Below are 26,456 nucleotides of genomic sequence, written 5' to 3' on the forward strand. Positions count from 1 at the left end.
TTCAGTCAATGCATTTGATGCAGTGCATATGTCAGGTCTGGGAGAGAGAAAGGTGGGCAAAATCCATGGTTGGTGTAAGCAGGTGAAACTCCCTGGGTTTCAGCTGAGTTGCTTTCTCTCATGCCAAGATGGATTTGGCCCCTGTGTGGTCCTAAATTCAGAAAAATTCAAACCGGAAATAAAGCACCAAATCTTAACAGTGAGGTAACTGTGAACCCTGTGGGTCCTGTGTTTGTACAGCACCCGGCACAATGGAGTCCTGGTCCATGACTAGGGCTCCTAGACACTATGGTAATACAGATTAATCCTAATAATAGCAGTTGGAACAACTAGCCCAGGGCTGTGGTGTATTGTCCATCACTTGGAGTTGTTAAATCAAAACTGGTGGTCTTTCTAAAAGACATGCTCCTTAAACTAAGGTGACCTCTACTTCCACTACAAGTTGTTGGACTCAATGCAGGACTCACTGGGTGAATTTCTATGTCCAGTGTTATGCAGCAAGTCCCACTAGATGATCATACTGACCCTTCTAGCCTGAACATCTACAGAAACAATATGTTTACAGGTTTCAGAGGAACAGCCGTGTTAGTCTGTATTCGCAAAAAGAAAAGGAGTACTTGTGGCACCTTAGAGACTAACCAATTTATTTGAGCATGAGCTTTCGTGAGCTACAGCTCACTTCATGTTTACACTTGCAGAGAGTAAGGTGATAGGCGCCCCAGTGAGGAGTAAGTAGGCAGCTGGGGAGACGGCAGAGAAATTATGGGAGGAAGTCATCGGCAGAGAACCTACTCAAACCTTCCTACATCACCCAAATTGGGCCTCTTCTGAGGCCTCAAAGAGCTTGCTTGACTTTAAATAAATATTTAGCAAATCAAGCAAATCAAAATCAGAAAGGCTAATGTACAAAATGAGTTACACCTAGCAAGGGACATAAAAGGCATGAAGAAGGGGTTCTTTAAATACATTAGGAGCAAGAGAAAGATGAAGGAAAGTATAGATCCTTTACTTAGTAGGGAAGGAGAGCTAATAATGTGTGACTTCAAGAAGGCTGAGGTGTTTAATGCCTATTTTAACAGGGACCAGATACTAAACACAATTAATAGCAACAACAAGGGCGAAGGAACACAAGCCAAAATAGGAAAGAACAGGTTAAAGAATAGTTACATATGTTAGAGGTAATAGTCAAGTCAGCAGGGCCTGATCAAACTCATCGTAGGGTACTTAAGGAACTAGCTGAAGCAATCTTGGAACCATTAGCACTTATCTTTGAGAATTCGTGGAGGACGAGTGAGGTCCCAGAGGACTGGAAAAGGGCAAACATAGTACCTATCTTTAAAAAGGGGAACAAAGAGGACTCAGGGAATTATAGACCAGTCAGCATAACTTTGATACCTGGAAAGATACTGGCACAAATTATTAAACAATCAGTATGTAAGCACCTAGAGGACAATAAGGTTAACCAGCATAGACTTGTCAAAAACAAATCATATCAAACAAACCTAATTTCCTTCTTCAACAAGGTTACCGGCTTAGTGCATAGGGGTGGGGCGGGGTGGGCAGTAGACATGATATATCTTGATTTTAGTAAGGTTTTTGATATAGTCCCACATGACATTCTCAAAAAAAAAGGGGGGATGTCTACTCAGCGCTGGTGAGGCCTAAGCTGGAGCACTGTGTCAAGTTCTGGGCGCCTCACTTTAAGAAAGATGCAGACAAACTGGAGAGAGTCCAGAGGATAGCAACAAAACCGATAAACAGTTTAGAAAACCTAGAGTATCAGGAAAGGTTAAAACAACTGGGTATGTTCAGTCTTGAGAAGAGAAGACTGAGGGAGGACCTGAAAACAGTCTTCCAATATGTTAAGGGCTATTGTAAACAGGATGGTGATCAGTTGTTCTTCATGTGCACTAAAGGTAGGTCGAGAAGTAATTGGCTTCATTGGTAGCAAGGGAGATTTTGGTTTTATATTCGGGAAAACTTTCTAATGTTAAGGGGAGTTAAGTTCTGGAATTGGCTTTCAAGGGACATTATGAAATCCCTGTCACTGGCAGACAAACACTTGTCAGGGCTGGTCTAGTTTACTTGGTCCTGCCTCAGGGCCGGGGGCTGGACTCAACGACCCTTCCAGCCCTACAGCCTATGATATGTAAAACATTTTGTTCCTCGTCATGCACCTTCGCACTGTCTGTCTGGTGTGGAAAGTGGCACCAGTGCGAGATAACCTCAGGTAGCTGATTACCTGCTCTTCCTGGCCTGTCCCCTGCCATTCCCGCTTCTAGGTTAGGACACGTCACTGCAGGACTCAACTCTTCCTTGACTGGCCCTTTCATCACCAGGATTGTTCAGACCCAGGACAGCCCATAGGAGCAGTTCCACTTGTGGGAGCTGTAGTGTAAACAAGGCTCAGGAGGGCTCCTAGGCTTTCACCAGAATGGTCTTATCTAGACTGAGATTTAAATCTGTGATATTAACTAGCTCTATCTAATTAACGCCTTCTAAAACTCCAGTCAAGACAAAGTCATTGAATTTTAGCATATGCTAAACTGTTCTAGCTAAAATCCACATTTTATATCTTTCTGAAATTGAGTGAAAGGCATTGAAATGTATCCACACTGGTAGCAAAAAAGAACTAGATTAGTTCCTGGAGGATAGGTCCATCAATGGCTATTAGCCAAGATGGTCAGGGACGTAACACCATGCTCCGGGTGTCCCTAGCCTCTGTTTGCCAGAAGCTGGGAGTGAACAGGGGGTGGATCACTTCATGGTGACCTGTTCTGTTTATTTGCTCTGAAGCACTTGGCATTGGCCACTGTCAGAAGGCAGGATACTGGGCTAGATGGACCTTTGGTCTGACCCAATATGTCTGTTCTTATGTTCTTATTCAGTGGGGTCTTCAACAGGGTTAAACTACCCTGACTGAACTAACTTGATTAAAATTAGAAGGAGGTAACTACCCATCAGAGGAATGAGGAGTGAAGCCTTCTACTAGGCGTAGTTTGGGGAAACAACCTGACTAGTTTGAAGATGGAGTTTGATAAGTTTATGAACAGGATGATATGATGGGATTGCCCGTGGTATCAGGGGACTGGACTCAATGACCCAGCAAGTCCCTTCCAGTCCTATGTTCCTAAAAAAATCCACCTTTTATGCTAGTCTAGATAGACCATTGTCATCTAACCCTCATCTGAGTGGTGGAGGTAAACACACCTGAGCGCTGTATATACTAGAGCTTCCCCTGATATTGCACCCGCTGGGAATTATGGCCCCAGAAACTCCTAGTGTAGACACAGCCAGCAGTAAATTCAGATGCAGCCTCAGATTAAAGGCTGTTCCTCCCCCGAGGAGTCCAGCCACACATTCAGGAGCTTAGCAGACTCTCCCTGACTCCCTCTGAATGGAATTGAATTGAATCTCAGTTGAGCATGGAGCAAGTCTGGCACTTGTTTCCTTGTCAGACCACCAGCGATGGGGCCCATCTAAACAGCCAGAGGCCTGGGAAGAACTAACCTTCTTTGGTGTGCCTCCTCCCCCTCCCCTGCTCTAGTCTCCAACGGAAAACCCCCTCCCCAGAAGCCCAGAAGATGAACTCTAACTGAGTGGAAAATGACTGGCACATTCTTCTGATGCCCTTTGCTGCTGCCTCGCTTGCCGGTCACATAGCGCCGCTTGTTGGCATCCAGCTGCAAGGAGTCACTCTGTGTTGCCATTTTAAATGATGGCTGCAAGATGTGTTCGAACCCTCCGGCCCCTGTCTCTGCTCAGTAAGGAATCCGGGCTGCTGTCCTCCCCTCTCTGGCCTGGAAACGGTTTTCTGAGTTATGCTTTCTGCAAAGGTATCAGTATTCGCTGAGGCTGGGAGAGGAGCTTGGAGCTCAGGGCAGCCAGGAGTGGGGAGAGGAGCCAGGGTGGCTGGTGCGCCCCTTACCATGCTCCATAAGCCAAACGCCTCTGCTCCTTGCCCCAAAGGAGCGTGGGAGCCGACGGACAGGTGCCATCAGCAGAGAAGGGAGAGAGCCTGGAGAGAGGGGGTGGGTCATGGGTGGGAGCAGTGAGAGTGGGCTGGGGGAGCAGGTGGAGGCCTTGGAGCAGAGACACACAGAGAGGGACTAGATACAGTGACCATGGGAGCTATAAACCCTCAGGGCATAAACTGACCATTAGCTATTGCAGCTCAGGAGAAAACTTCCCCTGTGGGAAGATTGTCCCATCACCAGGGATACCAGGCTAGATGGGCCCCCGGTCTGATCCATCCTGGCAGCGCTGAAGTCCCTATAGGCAGCGTGAGCCGGCAGAGACACGTTGGCGAGGCCTTACAGCGGGACGAGAAGGAGCCAGCCCATGCCTGAGCTGCCGTAGGCGTGTGATCCAGTTCAAAAGGATCCTCTCCCTGGGGAGGGTGAAGAGCAGTACATTCTGGGTTGGGCAGGAGGAGGACAGCCAGAGGTTACTCATCAGAAAGGGCTTGGACTCTATAGGGCTGCCTGGATGACTCCCCCTGTGCCTCCAGAGGACACGAAGGGTGTGTCTACACTGCAATAGGCACCCACGGCTGGCCCAGGCCGGCTGCCTCAGGCTCAAAGGGCTTGGGCTAAGAGGCTGTTTAAATGCGGTGTTAGATGTTCAGGGGTCAGGCTGCAGCCCGAGCTTTGGGACCTTCTCATCAACTGGCACGGGCCAGCAGTGGATTTTCAGTTGTGGTGTAGATGTACCCTAAAGTGCCAAGGAAAGGAGCGAGAGCTTCCCTCCTGTGCGGGGTGGGGCAGGCGGGGGTGGGCAGGGCCTTGAATCTCATGGCTTCCTGGTTCAGCCCATGGTTTCCATGCAGGAGTCAGGAACCGCTGGTCGTTGGCTGGGAAACACCGTGAAGCAAAAGAGCCGGCTTGTCTAAGGCAAGCCGCCATTGTGCCTGCACTGACGGGTGGGGTGTCGGGTTCAGTGGGCGGGTGCTGGGTGGGATTGGAGCCCTGTGAGAGACAGGAGGTCTGACTCTGGCTGTGTGTACTCTTGGAGCTGGGGCTGCGAGTCCAACTCACGCAGACCCACTCATGCTAGCTCTCTTCGAGCTAGTGTAGCTGGGGTAACACGGCAAGCAACGGCACAGGCTGGCCATGCCGAACACAAACCCGCCTGAACCCTGTGGGTGTGAACTTGGTGTAGCTAGCCTGGGCCACCGCTGCCTCTGCCCGTGCCCCCATGGCTACACTACAGTCCTTAGTGCACTCGCTCCCTGAGAGCTAGCACCAGGATGTCTGTGCCAGCTGGCAGTCACACCCCAAGCTCCAAGTGTAGATGTAGCCTATGACTGTGTTCCCTGCCCTCCGGCATCCAGTCAGGCCAAGCATTGTGCAAGGAAACTCCCCCTCCCTGCCCTCCCCCCCGCCCCATGGTAAAACAGACCAAAAGCATCATGTCTGGGCAGAAAAATTAGTCATTTACCATCCATAGGTACTGGAACTGGGGGGACGGGGGGAGCTGCCGCACGCCGTGGCTTGAAGTGGTTTCCCTTATATCCAGGGTTCACAGTTTGGATCCATGGCTCTCAGCGCCCCCACTATACACATTGTTCCAGCACCCCTGCATTTACCTCCACGTCTGTACAGCCAGGTTCTACAGGAGCAGGGAGGGGACCTAGGACCTACTTTGCCTAGGGGAGGGGGGCTAGAAACATGCAGTTTTGCTCCATTTCCTGAAGGGAAAATGCTGGGATGTTCACCCCCTGTCGACTCCTCACCTGCTGGCCAAGCATAACAAACCACAGTATTTACCGGTGACTCTCGCCTGGCCTTAGAGAGGCAGCATGGGGGGCCCATTCGCCGGCGGGTCACCAGCATCCACAAGCTGCTACCCTCATCTGGTGGTTTGGTGGCCCAGCTGTGAAGTGAGCCCAGCTCTCAACGGATATCCGACCTGTGACAGGTTTCCCCCTCCCCTCTGGGGTGCCACCTGGACCTGGGGTACCACTGAGCCCCCCGACCCACCATCCTGAGCTCCCTTTACATTGTACTGCTGTGACCAGCCTGCCAAGCCCTCTCTCAGGCTCCCGCACACATACAGGTAGGGACACACCCAGCTGCAGTACATACAGATGCTGTGATCAGCTCTGCATGGAGAGGCTACAGCTAAGGAACTGCCCAGCTGCTCAAGTGCACGCCCCTCCCTCCCAGGAGTACAAACCCAAAATTATACCGTCTTGCACTGCACAGGGAACTGTACAGTGTAAGCTCATGAAATTAGCCCTCTCCCTCAATGAGGAGAAGGATATGCAACAGCTTTCTGCCCCAAGTTATGACTCCCACACACTGGCTTGTGATAAAGAAAAAACAAGTTTATTAACTACAAAAGATAGATTTTAAGTGATCATAAGGGATAGCAAACAGATCAAAGCAGGTTACCTAGCAACAAACAAAACAGGCAAACTAAGTTTAATATACTAAAGAGATTGTATATGAGTAGCAACTTCTTTCCTTAAATTATGATTCAAGCAGGCTGCAGAGATTCCTAAGAAGCCAGCTGCACTTGCTTACAGCTAAAAGCCCCAGGTGTTCCTTTCACAGGCTAAAAATCCCTTTAGCCTGGGTCCAGCACTTCCCCCAGTTCAGTCTCTGTTCCTTCGGTGTTTTCAAGAGTCTCTTTGGGGGTAGAGTCAGTGAAGAACCACAGTGATGTCACTCCCTTGCCTTATATAGCTTTTGCATAAGGCAGGGAACCCTTTGTCTCAAAGCTTGGTTCCCACGCCAGTCAGTAGAAAAACACTGGTATTCCAAGATGGAGACCAGCACCAGGTGACTTGGTCTCTGGTCCCTTTAGTGTCACAGCTGCCATGACTTGGAGACTGTTTGTAGCTTCCTCAGGAAGGCCCCCAGGTGGGAAATAAGCTTCTTCTAGGCCTAGTGTTCTCCCTAATGGTTCATTAACTTGAATGGGCCTTTCCCAGCCAGCCATCTAGACTGACAGTCTTTTGCCTAGTGGGTGTTCCCCAGGTGTAAACAGATTTGTAATACAGATACATAGTCAATATTCCTAACTTCAGATACAAAAATGATACATGCATACAAATAGGATAATCATATTCAGCAAATCATAATCTTTCCAATGATATCTCACATGACCCATCTTGCATAAAATACATCATTATGTATTAATCATATCATATCGTAATATCAGTGAAGAATATGGGGTGCAGTGTCACATGACCCCCATCCTGATAGGCGCTATTTGGGCCCTGAGTGGCCTTCTCACTAGAAGCCAAGCACCGAATGGGCTGTGGAGAAGTGATCCCTGCAGGCCATAGCTGAGGTGAGGAGTGAGCCTGGAGGACAGTTGCATGGCCTCTGCCCATAGGACACTTTGTCCTTTGCATATAGTGGGGACTGCCAGAGCCTTTCACGAGTACAAACATCATTCTGATAGAGAAGAGACTCCAGCACTGTCATTCCCGTTTGCTGTATGTGGGGGAGGGGGAGTGAACAGCTCCTCTCTGAATCCTGACTTGTGTTTTAACAGCTTTAAAGCAGCCTGACAGATGGTATTTGCATTCTTCAGGCAAAAGAGGGGAGGGGGAAAAAGAAAACACCACCTCACCTCCGCGATTTTTCTGATGGGAGCCTTGGGCAAGTTATCAAAAGAAAATACACGGCATTAAAAATGTAACATCCTGCTGGTGCTAATTATTCCGCATATCAAAAGCAATTCAAGGCAAACGCAATTCCAAGCGAACAGCGGAGTACAGGCCACCAACCTAAGGAAGGGAAAGACATTTTCGGCTCGTTCGGATGCGATAACATGCTCAAATGCAATCCCGGCACTTGAAAGGGCAGGCGTTCCCTGACCCCTTCAACCTGAAAGGAAACCAGAGCATTCTGCAGAACAGCATACAGATTATACGCAAGGGAGACTTCACCGCCCCCCAAAACACAGCCACTTCTCAGATGGCAGCCCGGCCACATTGAGCAGCAATTTATAATGTGAGGACAGAGAGAGGCAAAATGGCCTTGGAGTCAAGGCACTGAACTGAGCCGGAAGATCCAGGTTCAGTTCCTGACTCTGCCACAGGCCCTCTGTGTGGTCTTAGGGAAATCACTTAATCTCCCTGTGTCCCAGCTGTACAGTGAGGTTAATGATTCTTCCTTACTTCCAAGGGGCTTTGTGAGAATCCGGTATTAATGTCTGTGAGGTGCTCGCGTGCTACACAGATGGGTCTGTAACAACCTACACAGCAGGTCAGTTCAATTTAAACTACTTAGGCAGAATTAAAAGACCTAGACTGGAATTTGGCCAAACCGTGGAGTTTAATACCTTTACTCTTGTGAAAAATGCCCCGGGATATTGAATGATCCTAAGTGATCGGTTTTACCATTCGGTTGAAAGACGGTGGCTCGGATAGTGCAGTGTGCTGTGGTACTGACTGACAGCACAGAGTGCCTCGTCAGTTCCACTTCCTGCAGCACCTTGGTTTTACTCAGAGAGTTCCTCCTTTCCGCGACTGATGGGGCCGGACTGCTTAATTTCGGGGATATGACAAGGTGACTGGCTGGGGTGAGATCTGAAAAGCTGAGGTCAAGTTTGTCTGACCGGGGCAGGGGCTCTCTGAAAAGGAGGGAGTTCATACAGCATGGCAAGTTTGGAAATGAAAACACGGGAAGGAAATTTACGTGGCCACTCCAGTGTTGCCCTGGCTGCTCTTAGAAGTACTGGGCCAGTAGCAGTTGGTAAATAGATCTTTTTTGCTGAGGATTATTTATATGATGAATTTTCCCCATTTTTCTGCCAGTGAATTATCCATGAAGGGATTTTGATTCTGTTTTAAATGAATTGGGTCAGCCTTTGAAATGGGGTGCTACACATTTTATGTGAACTCCTCCTGGCCTAGGCACTAATTGTGAGCTAAGTGATTCATTTACTACTTCCACTGTTCTCTGGTCTGCTCCTCATTTCTCATTGCTGGCATGAAGTGGGTTACCTGAGTCACGTGGTATTGTTTCTGCTCTCTGACTGGATGACTGACATTTTTTGAAGGCGCGAAACCAAAGACATCAAATGAGAGACTCAGGGTACCTCCATAAACATGGCAAAGTCTTTGCAAAAATCACAGAACCCCTGTTTGATATCTACTTGTTTGAGTGCTAGCAAGAATGCTCCTGGTCAGTTAGAAAGGTCAATCTTTTCTACGACCTAAATGGTTGCCATGTGGTTCGTATGTCCCCATAGGGTTCAATCCAGCCCATCCCTATGGAGAACAATGCAGGCTTGTCCCCTATGATACATTTGTTATTGTTTTGTACAATCTAATTATAAAAGATCGAAGTGGTAGGGGTTCCCACTTGTTCTACCAGTGTAATTAAACGGCTATAGTTATACCAGTATAACTTCCTTTGGGGACATGCTTATTCCAGGATAAAAGTAGCTTTTTTCTGTCTTAAACCACTTCCCAAGCAACATTATCTTATACGAGAATGAGTATCCTCAGAGGGTTATACCAGTAGAACTATCTCAGTTTAAATTCACACTTTACCTTATCCCAGTATAACTTTCTTGGGTAGGCAAGTCCTTCATTTCACCCTGTTACTCTACAGTGCTTGCTATATTTTCTTTTTGTGTTTTTTACTGCTTGCAAATCGGTCATGAGCCGAGGCTGAGTCCTCTTAGCGGATCAGTTGGTTGATTTAATGTGTATAAAAGAATGCCTTTTGTTCTTCCTACAGCAATCCCTGCAGGTCTCCCAGTCATTTCTGTTGCTCTGTGCTAAACTCCCTTCAGCTTGTCAATAGCTTTTTGGCAAGGGGGTGCCCAGAACTGAACTCTGTACTCCTCAACCCCTGCCCTGTCTGTCTGTCGGTCGGGGCCCCCTCACTATAGTATTTGAGCACTAGATAGCAGATCTCCTCAGTGAAATCCTGAGAACAGATCTAAACCAGTTACAAAGCTGGAGAATGTCTACAGCATGATAGGAAGCAGTTATGCTGTAGACTTTACACTTGATCTGAAGCTGGCATCTGTTAGACTTTCAAAGTTTGCCCCTTCTTGCCCTTTACTGCTGTCTTCCAGGATGTTCCAAACTTCTGTAGGCTCCCCTGTGCTAGTTAATAGGTTCCTCCTCTGTGATGGTGCAGATGGAAACAAGGTTTTCAGGACTGGCTGCCTTGCACATTGGAATCTCTCTGGGAAGTTATTAGTTGATTGAAGATGAAGGATTTCTTCTTGAACAGTCCATCAGACAAACCATCTGGTATATTCCAGAGAAGCTAGAACTGTGACACTGATTTATACATAGCTGCAAATGTACACGGCACTTTTCAACACTAAATTAAGCCGTTTTTCCTGCTCCAAAGAGCTTCCACCCTAAGATGGACAAAACAAACAAAGGTAGCAATGCTAGCTGCGGTCATAGTATCCGGCATTGGCCGAGCCCTGGTCCCACTGGAAACAAAGGTAAAACTCTCACTAGCTGAATAATTTCTTCTCCCTGAACCATCTCTCGCTGAGACCAGGATACAAATGTTCCGTGAAACTAGCTGGCCCCTCAGTGCACAATCAGAATGAACATATATTCTGGTGTTAGCGAGGTGACACACAGGCGCCTAGATAACCAGAGCTGGGAAGAGTCAGTGAGCTGAGGATATTCTTCAGTTTGACCACAAGCTGCTAGGCTCAAAGCAGAAACCACTGGGTGAGGTTCTGTGACCTGTGCTATACAGGATGATCACAATGGTCCTTTCTGACCTGAAAATCTGTGATGAGAACATGGCGGAAACAGCCCAGTTTGTCACACCATTTTGCAGATTGGGGATGCTGTTGTTCTTCACACAAATCCTGAGAGCCTGACTCCATTTTTAAGCAATCCTTATTCAGGCAAAACTCCCACTGATTCGGGGAGAACTGAACAAGGACCTCAGGGTTGGGAGCACTGTTTTCTAAACACACTGGAGCGCCGTTTGCAGACTCTCTGCTGACCACAAATGTGCAGACCCACTCAAGGACTGAGTCTGATGCTGCTCAGAGCCAGAAGATTCTCTCCCAGAAATCTCCAGTATAAAAGTAGCTTTTTTCTGTCTTAAACCACTTCCCAAGCAACATTACCTTATACGAGAATGAGTGTCCTCAGAGGGTTATACCAGTAGAACTATCTCACTTTAAATTCACACTTTACCTTATACCAGTATAACTTTCATTTTATACCTCCATTTTGCTTGGGAAAAAAGTTTAGTTCAAAGGGCTGCTCCATATGCGAATGGCTCATAACCAAATCTCTGACAAAATGGATGGATTTGTTCCACCCACTGATACTATTTTGGTATTTGTTCTTACACTGGGACTCTCGTTCCATCCACAAAGAGCCAAGCCCATCCCTGGTGCAGCTTCACTGACATCTGGGGCCATAGTCTGCCCTCAGTTATACTGGCGTAAACCCAAGGGGTCACGTATCCAGCTGTCAGCCCATCTGAAGCACATGTGCACCGATCTTCACCCCAGTATCCGAGTCCTTCCCCGTCTATTTGACGAAGTTACTCTGGCTTTACAAATGACAGCAGGATTTGGCTCGGAGCGTGACACCGGGAGAGAGTTTGGCCCTGAGTGTTTGGGTCCTTAGCAAACACAGCAAAGGAGAAACACCTGCAAAGTGAATGGATTTAAGTTGGAGGGTTTGAAAGTTTCCCCTGTCGCAATATCTCACATTCACCCAGCCCAGCGCCTTTCATCCCCAAGGCTTCTCGCAGACTTGATGTTAAGCTGGATTTTGAAATCATCTGCATTCGTTCAGCAACACAGATATTTTGTTTTGCAAACCAAATCCACAAAGTCCACAGAGCCAGCGCTGGATTTATACTTTTCCGTATGTGTTTGGACTCAAAGGCCCTTTTAATGGAAGCCGATGTCCACCCCAAGCCCCGGGATTCAAAGCAAGAGAAGGAATTACACAGCCATCTGGAGTAGCTCAGGACTGCACAGACCCGACAAATCCTCCCCCTGCTGCTTGTTGATAAAAGGCAAAGCCACCAGAGGAAAATCAGGCCTGATAATAATTGTCCCCCCTCCCCAGCTGGCCTGCTACCAAATGGGGTGATTGTGCCTCAAAAGTGACCCCCAAAAAGCACGTGCATTTGCACACGTCACCTGGCTATAACACCCCACCTCCTCCCCAGTGGATAAAACCTTATAAGGAAAGTCATGGGGGAGTTGAGGATGCTCAGCACCTGGCAGCATCAGGCCCGTAGGATCGCGTCTTTCCAGCTGTCGGCCAGACAGGCCAAGCCCATTGTCTAACCCCCCCGAGCAACATGTGACGTGCTGAACAGAGAGATAAGGGGAGCGCAGGAGGTGCCCCTGCTGGGATCGGTCAGTCATTCTCCCAGGCATGTGCACATCTGCCTCGTGACCTCATCTTTTCCTCTCCCCAACCCCCCCCTTTGCGGCTCGTAGGCAGGACAGCAGCAGTGAGGTTCCAGGGGAGGCGAGGAAGGTAGCGGGTTGAGGCAGGGTGCTCCATCCGGGAGGGAGGGAGGACGCTGGTGAGAGAAGGGGCTGAACAGGTGTTGAAGCTGGCATTGTGGCGGGGGCTCCATCAAAGGAGATGGGGCCTGAGGTGTCGGCCGAGCGATGTGGGGCCTGGAAGGCTGGGATCAGAAGTTTAAGAGGCAGCCAGTGAATTGATGCAGCGGCAGGCAAGATGGATGAAGCGACGGGAGAGGGAAGTTGTGGCTCAAGGATGCAGGCTCAAGATCCCCTGTGTCTCTGTCTGCCGTTCCCATGACTGGTCCTCCGCCATCCTCTCTGCATCAAAGGCCCTCCCCATCCCTGCTCACTCAGGTACCGCCCTCCTGCACTCGAGGCACTCCTTCCCACTCACGCCTCCTGCTGGGCCTGCTGGACGGGAACTCGCCACGCAAAGAATAACCAGCCCCCAGTTCTTCCTTCCCCTGGGATCCCCAGTGCATCCTGCCTTCGCAGCTATGTCGCAAGCACCTCAGGGCAGGGGCTGTTTCTGTGTCGTGTCCAGTACAGCACCATGCACATTGCCAGGGCCCAGCAGATAATAACAACAATCACAGTACAGAAGTTGCTTATTAACTAGACAGGTATCTTATGCTGCTGCTGTCCCTCTACCCAGCAGTAGCAGATATCTGGGCCTTGCGGGACGGTTAGATGAGGAGTCTGGGTAATTTCTTAGTGTAACTTCATTTATTTACACTATATTCACCAGTCCTGGAACAGTGGTGGTCACAAGCAGCCCACAGGCAACCCCTTCTTCCAGGAATCTCAGCCCCCCAAGAACTGACTCTAGTTAGAGAGCAGAGACCGAACTCCCTTGCTGCTGGCTACAGCTCCCACCCAAAAGTAATCACATCACAAAACTAACAACAAGCAGCATGACTTCAAAGGCTGAACAGCACTTGCATGCTCAGAAAAAGAACTCAGAAAAAGACTGCGTATAACAGCGCCACCCGGTGACTCCTCCATAACACTTTTGGATAAAGGGCATGATCTATTGCCCTTGTGAGTCCTTTGGCCACCTGCCTTTTGTGTGTGGTTGTACCATTGTCCACAGGAATCACCACTGGCCAAAGTCCTGTGGTAGGAAGCAGAGGAGTAACCGTTGGAGGCATCCAGAGGAAGCCAAGGCACTCTAGTTACAAACCTAGGCTCATCCTGTCCAAGCTTCTTCCTGTCGACAGAGAGAACCAGGCTGCAGATTGTGGAACTGTCCAACAGCAGCCAGGGCTAGGGTGGTGGACTCCTCCAGAGGCTGCTGGAGACGAGACAGACAGACACGTTACACTCAGCTTGAGTTTTATTCAAAGGCCTCGAGGATTCCCGTGGGGTCCTCCGCCCCTCTGGCAGAGTGCTGCATGGCCAAGAGCTACCCTGAAAGCCCCATCCTCCCTCATACTAAACTTCCAGCGCCCTGGCGCGAGGGGCTCCCTCTCCAGTTCCCGGCTAGGGAGGCACCGGACTGTCGGCTAGCAGGGTCGTGAGCACGGCAGAGACGGAGCAGAAAGGGAGGTCCCCTCCCGAGCCTGAACCCCAATACTGCATGAGGTTGGAGGGAGCCCATCACCTCAGCAGCTCCCCTGGAATCGTGGGGCTCAGAGGGCATAGCTTCATGAGGCCCACTGTTCATCAGACACCCGCAGAGAGAGGATCTGGGACTGAGAGAGGCTGAGGAGGCTCTGGTTGAACCGGGTCCTCGGCTCCAGGTGTCCCTCTGCTGCTGAGTCCCAATTTGTGAATCCTAGTCACTGATCGTCACCTGGCCAGTCAGTTGCCATGGAGATGATTGGCCAGGGGGTGTATTCAGAGTGGGGTGGAAGTCATGTCATCTGCAGATACTGAAGGCCAGATGGCCATTATTGGCCTGGCCTCTTGTGTACCACAGGCCAGGAAGCCATCTCCAAAATTGGTGTGATGATACCTCCTGCACAGGCTTGCTCCCTGAGACTGAGGCAAAGCCCAGTGGAGTCAGAGGCCATCTTTGTATTGGCATCAATGGGCTCTGGGCCAGTCCCCACTTACCCGGAGACGATAGAATTGCTCTCCCATTGTGAAAGTGCGTTGTCGAACCACCTCCCACCCTGCTCCATCTCCGTGCAGCTATAGACGGCTGGTGCCTGTTTGCGTTGCTGCAGTGAGGGAAAGAGATCGTGTAGCCCAGTGACTTGTTCTGCCATCACTGCCCTTGAGCTGAGAGCAGAACCGGAGGGATTCGCTCACCTGTTTGGTTTGGAAGGGCCCACACTGGTGCACAGACAGGAGCACACAGCTTTCTCAGGCAGGGTTTATTTTGCAATCTGGATGTGTCCGGCTGCCAGGTTCTGGGGCATATCTGTCTAACCAGCTCCCCAGGAGAGTATAAGCATGAATGGAGAGACAGAACACACAGCTAGGTTTAGGCGCCCTGCAACCTCTGTGCTTCTCACCTGTTCAATAATTAACACACTGTTAATTACCACAGAACATAGGCAGCAGGTTCAAAACAAATAAAAGGAAGTATTTCTTCATACAACTCACAGTCAGCCTGTGGAACTCCTTGCCAGAGGATGTTGTGAAGGCCGAGACAATAGCAGGGTTAAAAAAAGAACAAGATAAGTTCATGGAGGACAGGTTCATCAATGGTTATTAGCTAGGATGGGCAGTGATGGTGTCCCTAGACTCTGTTTGCCAGAAGCTGGGAATAGGCAACAGGGGATGGATCACTTGATGATTACCGGTTCTGTTCATTCCCTCTGGGGCACCTGGCACTGGCCACTGTCAGAAGACAGGATCCTGGGCTAGATGGACCTTTGGTCTGACCCAGTGTGGCCATTCTTATGTTATGTTCTTAACATGAAATAGTGCAGCACACTAATGCCCTCACACTGACCTTGGCCTTTCATAGATTTGCTAAAGCAAATTAAAAGTTTTAGAAGTTGGGAGTTCAGTTCAACAATGCTTGGTGGGACACCGCCCAATTCCCCAAGAAGAAAATGGCCTGTCTCTAAGTATAGTAATGATTGATTTGCTATCGATACCCTAATATGTCTTCAGCTTCAAAGCGCTTTACAAACTTCAGCTAGTTACTCACTCAAAACGCCTCTGAAGTAGGTGAGCAAATATTCCAATACCCCAAACTAGAGCCAAAGGGGAAGAGGCTGAAAGTTGGGGGAAGAAGGTAAAACAGAAGGGACTTGTGCTCTGGGTGATCATGAAGAGTCAGTAACTGACCTGGGTTGAATCCTATGTTCTCAGTCTTTCTGAAGCCTAAATCTTCATCAAAGTCAAAGACCAAATTCTGAGGCTTTTACTCAATTCTTATGCAGGCCAAACTCCCCTTGAAGTCAGCTCGGCTGAGTAACGAGCACCAGCTTTGGCCCTTGGATTTCATAGGAACATAGGATGTCAGACTGGAAGGGACCTCCTGGGTCATCCCCTTGAAAGTGATGGTTTGGGGTCAGGATTGAGCACAGACGGCTTAGAAGTGTACCATACAAGTGTCTATAACTCATTACCAGTCACCTCATCTCACTAGTCCTCAAGTACAATGTCTGTCTGTCTCTCTGTCTATCACCCCTGTACATGTATCTGTCTGTGTGACCCTCCTCAATGTAGTACCTGTTGCTTCTAATCTGTACAGGGAAAAGCATCTGCTATTCCACGTATTTACTGTATGCTTCATAAAACATATTGCAACATAGCCACAAAGTATAAGGCGGAGTCTAGAAGCTTCGTGGCCATGTTGCACATGTAACTGATATTTTGTGAGTGGCAAAATGTACCATGGGAGGAAGTTACCTGTGGTGTGTTTGTACCTGGAGTAGAGCTACCCCAGCCCTGTATTGTGAAATAGCATGAGAATGGACTAAGAGTATAAGGTGTAAAAAGACCTTTCTGTATTATTCCAGTAAAGCCGGACCCTCCAGAGAACGTGGTGGCCAAGCCAGTATCCAACAACCCCCGGAGGCTCGAAGTGAGGTGGCAGAACCCTTCCTCTTGGCCTGACCCCGAGTCCTTTCCGCTCAAATTCTTCTTGAGGTATCGCCCCCTCATCCTTGACCAGTGGCAACATGTGAGTGACCTCTCAATCGCCTTCACTGAGGGCCAGGTGGTGGGGGGAAGGCTAGGGGGTTGTTGGGTTGTGAGGCCCAAGCCTGCAGCCTCTCCTTACCTGCTGTGAAGTGAGTGGAGTTAAGGGGGACACTAAATGCCTCAGAATGGGCCTATGGCTTGGGAAGGACCTCGGACAGGAGGTGATCGGGAACGGGAAGGGGCTTTATTGCTGCGAAGGCGCGGTTACTGCCTGGTAACCAGCTTGCAGAAAACGCACATTTGATTCTTTCCTTCATGTCAGGCCCAGCAAACGCAACCAAGAGCTGGCGTCCCTTTCAAGTCCCCACTCCACCTTCAAACCACTCCCCCACTCTGCACTGTACTCTGGGGCCAGCCTCTATTTTCCATACATATGTTCTAGATAAAGCTTGCCCGCTGAGACGTAAGAGCCATTTGAAGTGTAAATGTCACCGCATTTAAATGCGCTCTGCCATGTTGGACTCCAAACCAGAGATAAAAAATACCTTGTGCCAGAACACACTGTACTGTCAGGGACTCCGCCTGTGCCTTGACGTTATCGTAGTTTTACTTTTATTTCTTGGTTTTGGTTTTGGTTTTTTAAAGAAAGTTGTCAGTGAGGCTCTTAGGACAGAAGTCCACTGATAGCTAGGAGACCTGGGATAGCCTGGGTAACAGCATTTTTGAGTCTCCATGGTCCGTTCAACCTTTGTCTTCTCTTCTGAGACTGGCTGACTATAATCCCAATTAGGGCGATGTTTGGTGGTGGTCTGTGCGATGGGGAGATTATTAGCTCACTGGCAAACGGAGCGAGACCAACAGCTTGGTGGTAGACCTGCATTTCAGCTATGTTTGTAGAGCTGATCCATGTTTCTTTGTCAGACGGGCTTTTTTGATGAAAAAAGATCTTTTGAAGGCAAAGAAAATTTCTGTGTCAAATTTTTGGGTCCTTAGGTGTTTTCTTATTTTTTGACCAGGCGAAAATGTGTAGTTTTGTTCCCAATTGAAATTTTTGTTTCTCTTTTTGAAAATCAAGAAATTCTTGGCTTTGGGGGGGAATTTTTGTCCCCTTTTCTTTCTCTTTACCCCACCCATTTTCCCACTGGAAAGCAGGGGGGTGAAGAGGGGAGGGGAGCCTGACAAATAAAACCTACAAATAAAAATATGTTTTTTTAGGTTTTTGAACACTTTCATAAACAAACAAAAAATTTGTGTTTGAAATGCAAAATTTGGTTTCACTTGGCCAAAAATCAGAAGACCCAGGGGAAGTTTCAAACAAAGCAACTGCAGACAGTGCTTTTCTGACCAGCTCTGTTCTTTTGGCTCCTTGCAGGAATGACATGAGCAATCAGATGATCTTTCATCTATCTTGTTTTGGGATGGGAGTAACCTGCCTGTCCACACCAGTGACAGCAGCAATCCTGCTGCCTACAGCTCCTTGGGTCAGGGTGGCTATGTCTGTCTCACTATGAGCTCTCAAGATAGGCCGGCCCGCTCGGTCTGATTGTGTGTCTGAGTGCCGGTCATTTTATGCTGTGCCTCAAGAGAAAAGGGGACTTGGCAATTTTTCAGCCTCCTGGAGTCTGTTAAATATGATTGCTGGCATTTGAAACTATGTTAAGAGCGGAAGGATGGTCCCGTGGCTAGGGATGCTAGCCTCAGATGTGGGAAACTTTGGTTCAAGCCCCTGCTCCGCCACCGACTTCCTGTGTGACATTAGGCAAGTCACTTAACCTCTCTGTGTGCCACAATGGGGATAAGCACACCCTGTACTTCACAGGGGGCCCATGAGGCTAAACTCATTAAAAACTGTATGGTGCTCAAATACCAAGGCGAGTGGGACTATCTCAATATGTTAGATGAGAATTCTCAGTAAAAATACAAGCCCCAAGAAACAGTCAGTCCCCAGTGTAACACCCCAATGTGATTCATCGCTGCAATCTGGAGATGATTCCCCATTGCATCTGGGAGTGGAGATGTAGATGAAAACAATCCTTTGCTCCATATTGCATGGCTTGGCATTCCTGTTTTAAGAACCAAGGTGCCTGATCCAGAACTGCTGATGTTCCGGGCTTTTTCCCTCTCTGCCATCACTCATGCTATGGCTGCATCATTCTTCTGTATTGCTTGTTTATATATTTAAAAAAACGCAAAACCTAATTGTGAGTGACGTGACACCAGTCGCTGGAGCGGGTCAAATAATGCAAAAGTGTGTTTGGGAATAATTTGCTCAGTGACTGACAGCCAACATTTGCCGACGAAGGTCCTGGGCTCATTATTAGACTGTCTGTCAAGCCAGCTGGAGAATGAAAAATACGATTTGTGAATAAGCTGAATGAAAATGCCGCTATTCATCAGGTGAATTATTTGCAGTGATTAATTCAATCAGCTCTTTAAAGTCAGACGGGGGTAGCACTGCAGGGCCAGGCAAGATTCCCTACACAGCTCTTTCAAGCCACTTGAATTCACAGCTGCAGCACTTCCTGCCAGCCCAGCCCTGGGCTCCCCCCAACACACACACAGCTTTGCATATCCACCACAGTCCCAACCCACACCCTGCCTCCCTGCCAGTCCAGTCCAGGGATACCCCCACATACACACATACACACAGAGCCCTGGACATCCCCTCCTCCCACCCCCGCCACAGCTTTGTCAATGCACCACAGTCCCACCCACACAGCTCTGCCAATGCATCTTAATCCTGACCAGCAGCAAGTCCTGCTATGCCAGTCCTGGCACACTGCTGGCCAGCGACCAGCGTGTCTGAGATGAGGCCACCACATGTGCCAAGCCTGCACTGATGACAGGCAAGAGGCGGCCCTGAGCTCCTGGTACCGTGCCGGGATGTCACTCGCACGGTGACCAGTTCAGCCGGGTGCTGTGCAGCAGTTGAACAAGAGGCTCTGAGGTTTCATTTGCCGAGAAGGGTAGCTGGGCACCGAATGAGAGGCCATTCCTCTGCCCACAGCCTGAAGGGGACGAGCAGGTGTTGACTGGCATGGAAATGGTTAATGAGTATAAAGTGTCACAGACACGTCCCTTCTCTGTTGCATACTGTGTCTTTCCCAGGTGGCCTGAGCCTTTCCCCTCCCTATTGGAGTCTAGGGACCAGTACACTGGACTAGGGCATATTCTGGGAAGGGGAGGTGCATCCCAAGCCATGCGGGTCTCCAAGCTGCCCTGACAGGCTGTTTGGCTGACACAGGGGTGCAACGAGCTATCGGTGCAAACACAAGGAGCCCTCCTGCGCTCGGCTCCCCACATGGCAAGGCCATTATACACGACCTGACTGCTGACCGCGGGAACGTCCATCACAAAGTGTCCCGGCAGGTTAATAAAAAGGAGGCCAGCTGGAGAAAGATGGAACTTTGCCAGCAGCCACAAGAAGCAATGAAACCATATGCTGGTACGTATGCCCAATCCCACCATTCTTGGCCCCTTCTTCATCTTCCCCCTGCCCCACATGCACTTACCCCCATACCTCATGTTAAACCCCTTGCATACCCCTTGCAGGAGTCGGCTAATGGAACTTCTTCCTGCCACCTACTTAGCTTGCATCCCCCACCCAGCCTTGCTTTGTGCCCCGGGGCTGTCACCCAGCAGGGAGCAGGGATGTGCCAAGGTGGAGATGGGAGCAGGCCAACTTATTAAACATTCCCAGGGTGAAGAGAGGGATTCCTGGGGGGGAACGGACTGGCTGTGTCGTGGGTGCTTTTCACCCCCAGGCCCCAGAGCGCCGCCCAAAGTGTCCAAGTGCCCATTTTACAGATGGGAGAGTAGACACAGGGAGCTGCTGACTCAGTTCAGGTTATGCAGCAGGTCAGGGCCTTCCCAATGGGATCTCACCCTCCTCGTACAGGCCAGAGACCTACCCTTGTCCCACACATCTGAGGAGAGGAGGGGCTGGCTCAGACGTGGCCCCCCCCTTGGAAGCATCCTGGCAACTGGTGATGGTCAGCTGCTGGCTGCTCCCCACTCAGCCCGCTGGCCACCAGCAATTAGCTGTGTCCCACCTCCGGATCGCTATGGGGCCTTCTCCAGTGCAGGGCTCCAAGGATTCGTCCTCAATCTGCCCTGAGGCCCCCCTGATACCCTGGATGGGCAGATACAGGAGGGGCTGGTTACAGCACTGTGTGGCTGGGGCCTGTGCTGCCTGAATTTAAAGGCTAACACTATGTTTTATGTAGCAACAAGTGAAGGTCTCTAGCCACAGGGCAGGGACAGGATGGAGTTAAAGCAGGTATGAGAACCTGAGTGACTCTGCATTAGAACCTGAGTGACTTCATATCCAAATTGCTTAGTTTACACAAGTAGTGAGATTGGGGCCGGCGGTGCTCCCGAATTGCCAACCCTGTGCACTCAGCCTGAGATGTGACTCAAGCCAGGCTGCTTTTTGCTGCTACCTCATCCCTCACCCCCGGACTGCTGTGAGGTTGAACTCAATCCTCTAAGCATGTGAAGTATTACCAGTGTGCTAAAAGAAGGAGCCCCAGGCTGCCCCTCGACCGAAACACGGGAGTCTGTGCGTGCTGTTATGTGTGGTGGACGCGTGGCACATTGCAGCACTTAAGACAGAGCTGGGACACACATGAGCAGCGGGTATAATAGGCATGAGGAGGCTAAACCTCCCCAATCCCAGGCCGTGGCCCCACCCACGTTCTGCCCCAAGGCCCCACCTTTGCTCCGCCTCTCCCCTGAAGCCAGTGGGGGGCTCAGCTTGTGCCAGCAGCCCAGAGCTTGGGGCTTAGGCTGGCTGGAGACCTGGGGCACCTCAGGCCAGTGGGCGCACAGGCCAGCCAGCCGCCAGGAATGGCTTGGGCTGGCCGGTGCAGCTGGGGTGGATCGGCCGGCTGCCCAGAGCTCTGGACAGCTGAGGCGAGCGGGCTGGTGTTTGGAGCGGCTCGACTGGGGCTCCTCCAGCTGCAGTGGGGGCTTGGGGCTCCAGCGTGCGAGGGGGGGATGGAATGGGTGGGGTAAAGGCGGGGCATTGGGCAGAAGGGGCAGGGCCCGGGCTAGCCTCCTGAAAGGCGGGGTTCCATGGGGACACGTCCCTTCCCCAGCACTCTAAGCTGACAGGCCCATCAAAGGTAGAGTTAATTTCATGATGGATGGCAATCAGTTTTCCCTTCTTGCCCGCCCTGATGAGCTCACCCCAGAGAGCCAGGGGACTGGAAAGCGGGGCTGCTCCTTTTCGGCTTCCAGGAGGGAGTGATGGGATGTATTTGCAGACGAAACAGGTTTTTTATTCTCCCCTCTTGGCAGAACCTCACATTTTGTCTCCTAAATATAAAACATTCAATATTTAGGGTATCCTTTATTTCTCTCCTGCTTTTAAGTTGGTAATTCAAGCCAGATTAGCATGGTTTCCTCCTCTGTTTTATGGCCCCGTCCTGGCCTCCAGCGAGCTCTCCTAATGCGCTCAGATGTTCCTCTAATGGATTACCTAGGCTGGAACTGGATACTCTGCCCTAATGGATTGCTAATAGCCTGTTTCTGGTTTTACAGGCTCCTTCAGTTAACTCACAACAGCAGCAGCAATCGCTGCACTCATACATACTGTATCCCAGCGAGCTCGCTGGCTCTCACACATGGAGATGATCACACACATCTGCAGACACACACACACAGAGGTCCTGTCTGCATGAAAGTGCACATGTGTGCATGAATGTAGACACCCACACGCACCCCTACTCAGACCATCCATAGGCTAACTCCTAGGCTCACTTCCATGCACACTTGCCCACACTGCTAACGTCCCCCCTCACGAGAGGCTACATTTATATAAAAAGACCCAGATAATGCAGTGCTGTCACCACAATGGCATGCACACACCAGAGAGACCTCCAAGAGGAGCCATGTAACACACAAGCAAAATCAGTCACCCCCGCCTAGTGTGGAGCATGCAGGGCGTGGGTGATGGGCCCTGCAATGGAACTATTCGCATGCTTAACTGCTTTGCTGGATCAGGGCTTTAGAGTGGGAACCTCTTCAGTGTCACTTTGCTCCACCATGTAGCATCAGGGAATAGAACTCAGGGCCCCTGGTTCTGAAAGCCTAAGTCCTGCCACTCAAGGTAAAGGGACCCCTGTGACACATAGTCGAGCAGTTTTGACTCTGTACAGTAGAGGACAGTGATGCTCATACTCAATAGTCAGTTTGTTACCGGGCAAGAGAAACCATTTCTCAAGCTGAGACCCCCTCACTCCCACCCCCTATTCTCATGATTCCTAAAGCTGGAGCTTTAGGAAAAACACCCAATGACGGGAGACTTCTAATACAATTGGGAGACGTGGCAACATGGCAGATCCGTGCCAAGCGCTGTGTTTCAAAGCATCTGCCCCATTGCTAGGAGGGCATGGGGTGGAATTTCTGGTCTCAGAGACGGAGACCCACCCCAAAGTAGCCAACAGCCCAATGGCCAGGCCACTCCCCTGGGATATAGGAATCTCAGCGGGGCTATTGATGCAGCTGGCATATGGCTGGATCACTTGATTGCCCTGTTCTGTTCATTCCCTCTGGGGCACCTGACATTGGCCACTGTCAGCAGACAGGATACCGGGCTAGCTTGACCATTGATCTGACCCAGTGTGGCCGTTCTTATGTCATTACTGATGCCTGCTGGGATCACAGAGAAGCAATTGCTCCACCGGTGTCTGGATACCTGTTGGGAATCGCTGAGCCCTGTCACCATGCAAAGCCGCAAGGCAGCAGCCACAGCGAAAGAGACGAACCTCTCGGTCTGCTTACCAAAGCCCCTGCAGTTCTTGGTTCAGGGCAAACCAAAGCAAAGATCAACCCCCCCCCCCCCCCCCCGGCAAAGCCTGTTCATCTGCAGAGTATTTGAGCAAGTACCAGATGGGGAAGTGGGGAGGAAATCGGTACAGCTCCATTTGCCACCGCCGTGTGGCTTTGCTAACAGCATTGCTTCATGGAACAGATGCTACTTAGGGGCAGTTTGCATCATCGTTTGCCCAGGATGCTTTGGCCTGGTGAGTTTGCTTTTAGAAGGCAACCTGGTTGCAGAGGTTACTCGGTCCTAGTCATGCACTCCCCACCTCGGAGCGGGCGGAATCCAGGGTTTCTGGGGGGGGGGGTGGGGACAGAGGAACCCCCAGGGGCGGATCACTACGAAAAATGGTCCATTAGGGGCCAGTGCAGCTTGGAAGACAGGGCGGGGGGCATTAGGAGCACATCCCGAGAAACCATCCAAGCCTCTGCAGTGGGATTTCCCTTCTTCCCGCTGTCTGGGGTGTTGGAGGATTGGGTCTGGCACGTCCTGCAGCAAGGAGCATGTCTGTAAAGTGCGCTGCATGCCTCTATCGCACTGAAAACAAAGGGCTTTTCTACACTCGCACTTTACAGTGCTGCAATTTTCTCGCTCCGGGGTGTGAAAAAACACCCCCCTGAGTGCAGCAAGTTTCAGCGCTGTAAAGCACCAGTGTAGACAGTAGCTACTCCCCTCGTGGAGGCGGGTTTTTTAGAGCGCTGGGAGAGTTCTTTCCTAGCGCTGCACCACAACCACACAAGCCAGTGTAGACACGCCAGTGTAGACAAGCCCAAAGACTAACGATTAGCAAGTAGCAGAGCCAGAGACACACGCTACTCCCAGCATGTGTTGCTTTGTGTCCGTAGCCCCAGGGGCTGGGCTGAGACGCAGGGATGAGCACCCTTAACTCCCACGCCCTTGGACGTGAATGGCTAGCAACTAGGAAGAGTTGGGCACCTCGCAGGATTGGGCCTTCAAAGCCAGCTTGTCCCCGAGGTTATGGCTGCATTGCGAGCCCGCCCTGCGTTCACCCCGCGGCAGCAGCTCCTGTCCCTTGGAGCAGCAGCCAGGCCAAACCTGAGTGGCATTGCAATCCCGCGGGCCAGGCTGCAATGCTGCTCAGTTAGGGGGCCCTCTCAAATGGAGCGGGGGGTGAAGCAAACTGCCCCCCTGCCCCGGGTGGCCCTGCTTGGTGGTAGCAGCAGTGGGAGTCCTGGTAGCAAAGCCGTGACCCTCGGGCACTGCCTTGTAACCACCGTGTCGTTTAGCCCTGCCCAGCGCCGGGTGAGGCATGACAGTGCCCAGAATGCCAGCCTCCCTGAGGCCTGTCTGCTCAAAAGGTCATCTAGTCCAGTCCCCTGCACTCATGGAAGGACTGAGTATTATCTAGACCATCCCTGACAGGTGTTTGTCTAACCTGCTCTTAAAAATCTCCAATGATGGAGATTCCACAACCTCCCGAGGCAATTTTCCAATGCTTAACTACCCTGCCTGTTAGGCAGTTTTTCCTAATGTCCAACCTAAACCACCCTTGCTGCAATTTAAGCCCATTGCTTCTTGTCCTGTCCTCAGAGGTTAAGGAGAACAATTTTTCTCCCTCCTTCTTGTAACAACCTTTTATGTACTTGAAAACTGGTATCATGTTCCCTCTCAGTCTTCTCTTCACAAGAATAAACAAACCCAATTTTTTCAATCTTCCCTCATAGGTCATGTTTTCTGGACCTTTAATCATTTTTGTTGCTCTTCTCTGGACTGTCTCCAATTTGTCCACATCTTTCCTGAAATGTGGCGCACAGAAATGGACACAATACTCCAGCAGAGGCCTAATCAGCATGGAGTAGAGCGGAAGAATTACTTCTCGTGTCTTGCTTACTCCTGCTAATACATCCCAGAATGATGTTTGCTTTTTTTGCAACAGTCATAGAATATCAGGGTTGGAAGGGACCTCAGGAGGTCATCTAGTCCAACCCCCTGCTCAAAGCAGGACCAATCCCCAATTTTTGCCCCAAATCCCTAAATGGCCCCCTCAAGGATTGAACTCACAACCCTGGGTTTAGTAGGCCAATGCTCAAACCACTGAGCTATCCCTCCCCCCACGTGACTCAGTTACACAGTGACTCATATTTAGCTTGTGATCCACTATGACCCCCAGATCCCTCTCTACAGTAGTCCTTCCTAGGCAGTCATTTCCCATTTTGTATGTGTGCAGCTGATTGTTCCTTCCTAAGTGGAGTGCTTTGCATTTGTCCTTATTGAGTTTCATCCTATTTACTTCAGACCATTTCTCCAGTTTGTCCAGATCATTTTGAATTTTAATCCTATCCTCCAAAGCGCTTGCAACCCCTTCCCAGCTTGGTATCATCCGCAAACTTGATAAGTGTACCCTCTATGCTATTATCTCAACCATCGATGAAGATATTGAACAGAATCAGACCCAGAACTGATCTCTGCAGGTCCCTACTTGATATAACCTTCCAGCTTGACTGTGAACCACTGATAACGACTCTCAGGGAACCGTTTTCCAACCAGTTATGCACCCACCATGTAGTACCTTCATCTAGGCTGTATTTCCTTAGTTTGTTTATGAGAAGGTCATGCGAGACAGTATCAAAAGCTTTACTAAAGTCAAGATATACCACATCTACCACTTCCCTCCATCCACAAGGCTTGTTACCCTGTCAAAGAAAGCTCTCAGGTTGGTCTGACACAATTTGTTCTTGACAAATCCATGCTAACTCTTACTTATCACCTCATTATCCTCTAGGTGTTTGCAAATTGTTTGCTTAATTATTTGCTCCATTATTTTTCCAGCTAACTGGTCTGTAATTCCCCATGTTCTCCTTATTTCCCTTGGTATAGATGGGCACTATATTTGCACTTTTCCAGTCTTCTGGAATCTCTTCCATCTTCCATGACTTTTTGAAGATAATCACTATTGGTTCAGATATCTCCTCAGTCAGCTCCTTGAGTATTCTAGGATGCATTTCATCAGGCCCTGGTGGCTTGAAGACATCTAACTGGTCTAAGTAATTTGTGACTTGTTCTTTCCCTATTTTAGACTCTGATCCTACCTCATTTTCACTGGCATTCACTATATTAGACGTCTAATCGCTACTAACCGATTGTTAGTGAAAACCGAAACAAAAAAGTC

The 26,456-nt window shown here is 49.9% G+C and overlaps 1 protein-coding gene across 4 annotated transcripts in view; it reads left to right on the forward strand.

The window, feature by feature from the left end:
• The window catches only part of CNTFR (ciliary neurotrophic factor receptor), a 454,874-nt gene that overhangs the window by 393,176 nt on the left and 35,242 nt on the right, over positions 1 to 26,456 (forward strand). For all 4 annotated transcript variants that reach the window (XM_048850260.2, XM_048850258.2, XM_048850259.2 and 1 more), the window contains one exon: positions 16,377 to 16,540. In XM_048850260.2, the coding sequence (XP_048706217.1) occupies positions 16,377 to 16,540 (164 nt within the window). The remainder of the gene's footprint in view (positions 1 to 16,376; positions 16,541 to 26,456) is intronic.

This window comes from Caretta caretta, chromosome 5 (genome assembly GCF_965140235.1).
Source record: "Caretta caretta isolate rCarCar2 chromosome 5, rCarCar1.hap1, whole genome shotgun sequence".
NCBI lineage: Eukaryota > Metazoa > Chordata > Testudines > Cheloniidae > Caretta > Caretta caretta.